The following is a 6,653-nucleotide window of genomic DNA, read 5'->3' on the forward strand; positions in this document are numbered from 1 at the left end:
TTACAAGGTGAGCACGCCTCTTTCCGCCAGTTGTACCATATCATTAAGAACATTGCCACGATACTCCATGATGAGACGACATTCTCACATAATAACAAAGCTTTAGTTCATGTGTGGCTTGTGCCGTGATGTTTTTTGGTTTTTTTTTCCTTCTCTTTTTTTGGTAATATTTAATGTCTGCATCTTTAGCTCAACCCTGCCTCTTCTAGTTTCTAAAAACTGATATCAAACGTCAAGTGATGTCGTTAAAATAACTGTCACTTATGTTGAAATCCCATTTAGTCATTGTATTATTATTGCACATTGACCTATAATTGGGTTATGTTTATATCACTTAATTGTATTGCTAATGCTCATGTTGAGAAGCCTTTATATATTTTAACCCGCAGGTGGAGCGATGCGACTTCCTCCGAATCATTACCTGACTTGGCACTACCTGAATTTGTTCGTTGTAGAGACATTACCTTTCCAGAATTATAACGGAAGGGGATATCTATACTTGTATGGAGAAAAGATAAGAATGGATGGTAAGTTTCGAGGGTTTAACGGAAAACTATTGTAATTTAGGTTTTACTAACAGGGTGAAAATTGTGAACGCCAAAGTTTAGATATTTTTCCTTAATGTACATTTTATTTTCATCCCCAATATTAGTTTAAAAAGATACGAGAGATCTTAAAATGGTCATAGCCTTTGTTCTGTTTAAAGTCATACCGACACAATTTAGGTCACATAGCAAACGTTGTGGAAGACCCCTTTTGTCAATCCGGGCATTAGTACAGGCACAAGCAGGCACCTGTTTAGAACCACAAACCTTCTATGAGCTATAATGGCTTCCACACATGAAGAACCCTACATTCCAAGCAAGCTTTTAAACTCACATCAGTTAGGAGCAAGTGGTTCAAAGTCAGCGTCATCCACCACATTAGCCATGATGTCTCAATAACATCAGAGGCCAATAATATATATTCCTTGATACAAAGAAGAACTCAGCTGAAATAGAACAGTCTCCAAGGTGCTAATCCTAAATCTTACACTTCATTGGTTTAGTGCAAATATGTCTTACTTCGAGGAAAGTGGTGTTAAATTATTTTTTCTCTCGTCGTTCTATCATTTGGTCTGTCCGTCGATGAACAATTTGATTTCTTATCTATAATGCTTGAGTCTATAGCCGCCTAATTTAATGTGCTGATTCTAGGTTATCAGTAGACGATCCTGTTAACTAACTATTTTGGTAAGTACGTAAAAGAGACAATGACCTTGTGGCTGAACACGTTTATCTAATCGTAGTTTCAATTATTAAAGAACACATACCTCGACACCAAAATTTCATAAGCCAATGGATGACCCATGTGGTTTTCTGTGTCATTGCTTCAAAGTATATGTCAATATGACCATTTCCAGACAAAAGCTAGAAAATCCTCAGGACTACGACCTCAAATCTATTACAGAATGTTTGTTTTCAGCCAGTAAATTACATCTCTGCGTCATTTTTAAAGGTCTAGGACAAAGTAATTTTTAGACTGAAAAACGTTTGCGAATAATGAGAGGATATTGTTTGGGCCTATGGCTTTTAAACTCCATTGAACAATACATGTGCACTTTCATCCAAAGGGTCAGAATGTCAACAGTTAAATCTACAGTAGCGTGTATAACTGTAAAAAATCATTGGATGGTTGTTTTATGGTCTGTAGATGGATGACACATATCGTTTTGAAATTGACAGGGGCCTTCAGGCTGATTATGGTTTCGTCTCTTTTCAATACAATTAACTGGAGAACACTCGCTCTATTCATTGAATAACCCTAATTACTATATGACCGTTAGGCAAAAGGTCAAGGTCACATGGTACTTCAAATAGATTTACATCTGCATTTAACAAGTCATCATAGTCCATATGTGTTTTACAAACAATAATTGTTACATTTGAATTACATACATCACATACTTCATATTTCAAATGTGTAATACGAAAGTAATGTAACTTCATTTTAGATTGGAATAAAAACAACAAAATGTATAGTGACAAACTCTGGCCAGGCTGGGACGATAATCTAACTGAGGAGGACAAAGCAAATTATAACATTGATGGAATACGTAAGTGATCCATGAAATGTCATTTCCCACAATATTTTGTTTTGAATGGCGGCTGTTATATTTTGATCTTCTTAGATCGTTTAACACGACTTTTATGTCGTGTTATTGGTACTGTTTTGTTCCTCAGCATGAAAATTTCGGCCTGGGTGGTTCCAATATTCCCGCTTTCATAGCTTTGGGTATTGTATAATCACCCCTTGGATATGGTGCCTGCTTTTTAATTTTGTCTTTTGGCAGTTCCTGTGATATGCAGGCTCCATAACCTCAGATCCACTTTCTAAATTCCAGTTTTGTTTAGTTCTGCCCATTGTTTTCTCATTTAGGGCAAACCCATTATTCTAACTGGGGACCATACGCCGCTTTTCATGGAATTACACGCTAGTGTATCATTGAAGGTTCTAAGTGCACCGCCGTATGTACACATCTACGGATGTCTCTAAATTGTTTTTTGTACTTTTAGCATGTGTAAATTTTGAGTTCTGCTCAGTCCGGGGCTAGAGGGCGTGGACGGTAGAATGCATTTCCACTACCGTCCATGAACAGGCTCAATCAAACCGAGCCTGCAACAATTTCGTTTTTGTCGTGTAGTTTCCACTTTTTCTATTTTAAAAATGCTGTCTTCTCTCAAATCGTTTATGAGGACATACGCCTTGTCCGGAGATCGAACTCGCCACCTTTCTATATATAGTCATAGGAGCTAAAAGGGCAAGCTGTCATTGACTAAGATTTATCATGTTTTGAAAACAGCATTCTAAGTCTTTCAAGAATGTGAAAAACGTAATGCCAAATGTGACCTGCAAACCCGTGTTGGCGAGAGGGCTGGACATATATAATGATGATATGTTAGTTTTTTATTCTATGAGTTATCATAAATCAGTATAAGAAGAATGAATGAACTATTAATGACTTTCAGTTAGTTACTACAAGGCAACAATGAAGCCGATCAAGGATGAATTGAGACCCTGTCCATCAGAGAAGAGATGGCATGACTGGCTTTATAAATGGAGTAAACTCTCAGCAGACGAATTTTTGAGAGGGCTATGTGACTATGAGAAATGAAGTGTTTTCCGCTGATACCATGGACAGAGAAAGCCATTGAAGGTTACAAGGTACTATATGTGAAATAATCAAAAGTAATCATGAGAGAATTTCCCTTTAAAATTAAAGAATATACGAATTTTATCAAACATATATTATGTGTCAGTTAGAACTGTAAATACAAATCCGGTACAATGTATATTATTTATAGCACAGTCTCAATCAATTCAAAATTACCAGGAAAATTTACAACTTTAGCCCTAAATAATCAACTCTGTATGAAGATCCTTTTGAAGATCCCAACCAAACATCAAGAAAAGCACATCCGGTTTGAGGTAGTTAGTTCATGTCGAAGATTACTTGAGAACATTGTGCCTTTTTGCTGTTAACTTACTTATTAAACTAGGACCGCCGTAGCCGAGCGGTTCAGGTTTCTAACTTGATTTCACTTCCCCGGACGGGCTCTACCAAGGTTCCACCCGTGCTTGAAAGTAAGGCTCAGAGAGATCTTCACCTTTCATTAACAGCATGACCTAAAATTTTGTTGGGTGTCACTTAAAATCCAACCAATCTTCAATCAACTTTGAAGAAAAGAACATCATAACTGTCAAATGTGATGCTTATTTAATCATTTTGTTAAGTTTTTCTTATTTCTATTATTATTAAAGGTTTCTACAGACACACCATCACTTGGGCTGGACATAGCAACACATCTTCGACAGGATCTTGGAGCTTGGTGGCAAGATCTTCTCGAAACACCTAAGCTTGGAATGGACACCCTGCCGAAGGCGTTTACTAAAAGAAATGAAAAGGGCTGGAACCCGTCTGTCCATCTGTTAAAACAAATCAAGTTTGGAATCATGATGACAAAGGTGGAAAACATTGAAAATGTAAAGGCCAAGAAAGCAAAGAAGGTCAGGATTACTGGAGAAAATACAAGTACGAAACAAAAGGAATCATTTGAAGGAGATGCCGTTATTCTGACATTACCGCTACCAATCCTGCGACAGCTCGATATAGCGCTCAGCATTGAATAAAAAAAGCAATTTCACAAATTTCTTATGCTGCCTCTACAAAAATTATGCTGCAGTGCAAGAAAAGATTCTGGCAGAAAGACGTAGGTCAAGGAGGTTTCAGTAAAACTAACATGATGATCGGACAGTTACATTACCCGGATTTCAACGGCTCCGGAATTGGAGACGACGAAAGAGGATTGCTGTTGGTATATACATGGCAAGCTAATGCGTTGAAATATGGTTCACAACCAAAAGATATGGCTATTTGCAGTGCCGTTCATGACATAAGCAAGATCAATCCCGAAATAAAGCATGAATTTGAGGTTGGAACCGTTCAGGCATGGTACAGCGATCCAACCTCCGAAGGTGCTTTCGCGAATTTAAAACCCTATGAGTACATAGATCATATGAATAGCCTGACAAAACCAACAGACACCGTATACTTAGCTGGAGAGGCATTGTCCTGGTCAAATGGTTGGATTCAGGGAGCTATATTCTCTGGGCTAATGCAAGCCTACTGTTTCCAGTCGCATCAAGAGGACAAAGAAATTGTCACGCCTTATCTCTAATGCTTGGAAAAAAATAATAACAATGATGGACGCATTGGCAGAAAATCTGTCTTTAATTTAACGATAATGTATTCAGTTGTTTCGTTCTTTTTTAAAATACTTACGTCCCCAGTACCACTTTTATCTACTGTTTTAACATAGCTGTGTATAGAAATGCATATGAGGTGTTGTTTTCGTGCATTGTAATGACGTCTGTAATAGGCTTTAAATATTGTTGAGCACATTTCTAAATGTATTACCGCGAGGTAACTTGAATTGATTAAGTATTTAATAGATATTTCGTCAAAGGTAAAATGGTTGCAATAAACTCATTATTTTAGACCAGCCAGATCCGCGAACCTCTCCATAAGATATGGATATCACTAAGTTAGTGTTCCTTTATTTTTAATGCTGAGTTGGTCATCAGAAAAGCTGAAACAACTGAATAAATGAATATATAACAGATCTACTTTCCAAAATCCTAAAATTTGAAAAGAACAATTTTTTACGCACATTTGCCATTCTAGCTTATTCACAATTTTGTATGGAATTATTTTTTCTTCATTGCATTATAAAATACCTTGTGCGTCTTCTTCGAAATAATATAGAATAGATGCTTGAATTTTATACTCATACTTTAGAATGACAATATTAAGCTGTTTTCTGGTTTTGGAAAATGCTTTGTAGTGTGTGAAATATTTGTGTGACTTTCTTTTTTCTTCGTGTTTTCGTTATTAAATGTTGTTTTGTTTTTTTTTTTAATTATGTAAATATAATATATACTTTGGCTGTTGACTCGACATATCTAGTTCCGAATACACTTGTACACGATAAGGCGTTACAACACAGTATCATCAGTATAAAATAAATACAAAATTGCTTCTTCTGTGAATTTGGAAAGTGGAAACAAAAGAAGGCACAATGATTTCAGAACATTTGTCTCTTATTATGTATTTTGAGGTACTGTAACAGACATGCTAGAACACATCAAAGTTAAACAGAAAACTTTTGATCTAGAGGGGAGAGTCTTTCATTTACTTCGTTTGCATAAATATGTTCCAATACAGGTTAAAAGAGTTAAACGTATATCAACCAGATATTTCACAAGCGATAAGAGACCGCGATTCAATTTCTCATGATAAAACATCAAATTTGTATAAGGAAAGGAGAAATAAGGTATTAACATTAATTAGAGCACACACGAAGCTAACGTGTGAGAATAGGATTGAAGAAGGGAAAATGACCCTAAAACTATTTGGAAAATCTTTAAAGAATTTGGAACAAATACATGTAGTAACGAAGTAGGTATTGAAAAAATAATCGTTACTGACAAAATTATTACAAATAAACAGGAAATAGCAAACAACTTCAACGAGAACATTTCTACTATCGCTGAAAAGACGCCGGTCACTTTGTCTGATTTTTCATACATAAAAACCTTAGTAGACTATAAAGTTCCAGCAGAATTTTTTCTCAATTCCACTGATGTCTGTATTTCAAGTTTAAAAGTATTTATCAAATCTTGATACATCAAAATCAACAGGATTTGATAATATAGGGCCAAAACTGTTGAAACTTTCACCTCCATTATTATCGCAGATTCTGGCATTTATAATAAATTGTAGTATATCAAACTCAGCATTTCCAAGTGTATGGCAGAATGCTCAAGTAATACCATTACACAAAGCTGGCGATCAAGTTAATGTGAATGATTATAAACCAATATCAATTTTACCAACCCTATCTAAATTAATTGCGTGTGCGTGTGCGTGTGCGTTGCGTGTGTGTGTGTTCGGGTTTAACGTCTTTTTCACAATTTTTCAGTCATATAAACGACGGTGTCTACTTGTAGCAGTGAGCACAATGCCCAATTTTATTGTGCTGCCTCACTGGAATATCACGCCGTAGACACGTGACATGATACCCGACCCAGTCACATTATAATGACACCGGGCT

General features: G+C 36.2%; 1 protein-coding gene across 1 annotated transcript; it reads left to right on the plus strand.

Moving 5' to 3' along the window:
* Window positions 1-4,214: 4,214 nt before the first annotated feature.
* On the plus strand, window positions 4,215-4,718 carry LOC128547792 (L-amino acid oxidase-like). Its single transcript, XM_053520986.1, has one exon. It carries the CDS (start codon window positions 4,215-4,217, stop codon window positions 4,716-4,718), a length of 504 nt encoding a protein of 167 aa, XP_053376961.1.
* The last annotated feature ends 1,935 nt before the right edge of the window (window positions 4,719-6,653 follow it).

This window comes from Mercenaria mercenaria, chromosome 13 (assembly GCF_021730395.1).
Source record: "Mercenaria mercenaria strain notata chromosome 13, MADL_Memer_1, whole genome shotgun sequence".
Lineage (NCBI taxonomy): Eukaryota > Metazoa > Mollusca > Bivalvia > Venerida > Veneridae > Mercenaria > Mercenaria mercenaria.

Coding starts and splice junctions, on each gene's coding strand:
- LOC128547792 (XM_053520986.1), top strand. CDS start 4,215: ATGCTGCAGTGCAAGAAAAGATTCTGGCAGAAAGACGTAGGTCAAGGA.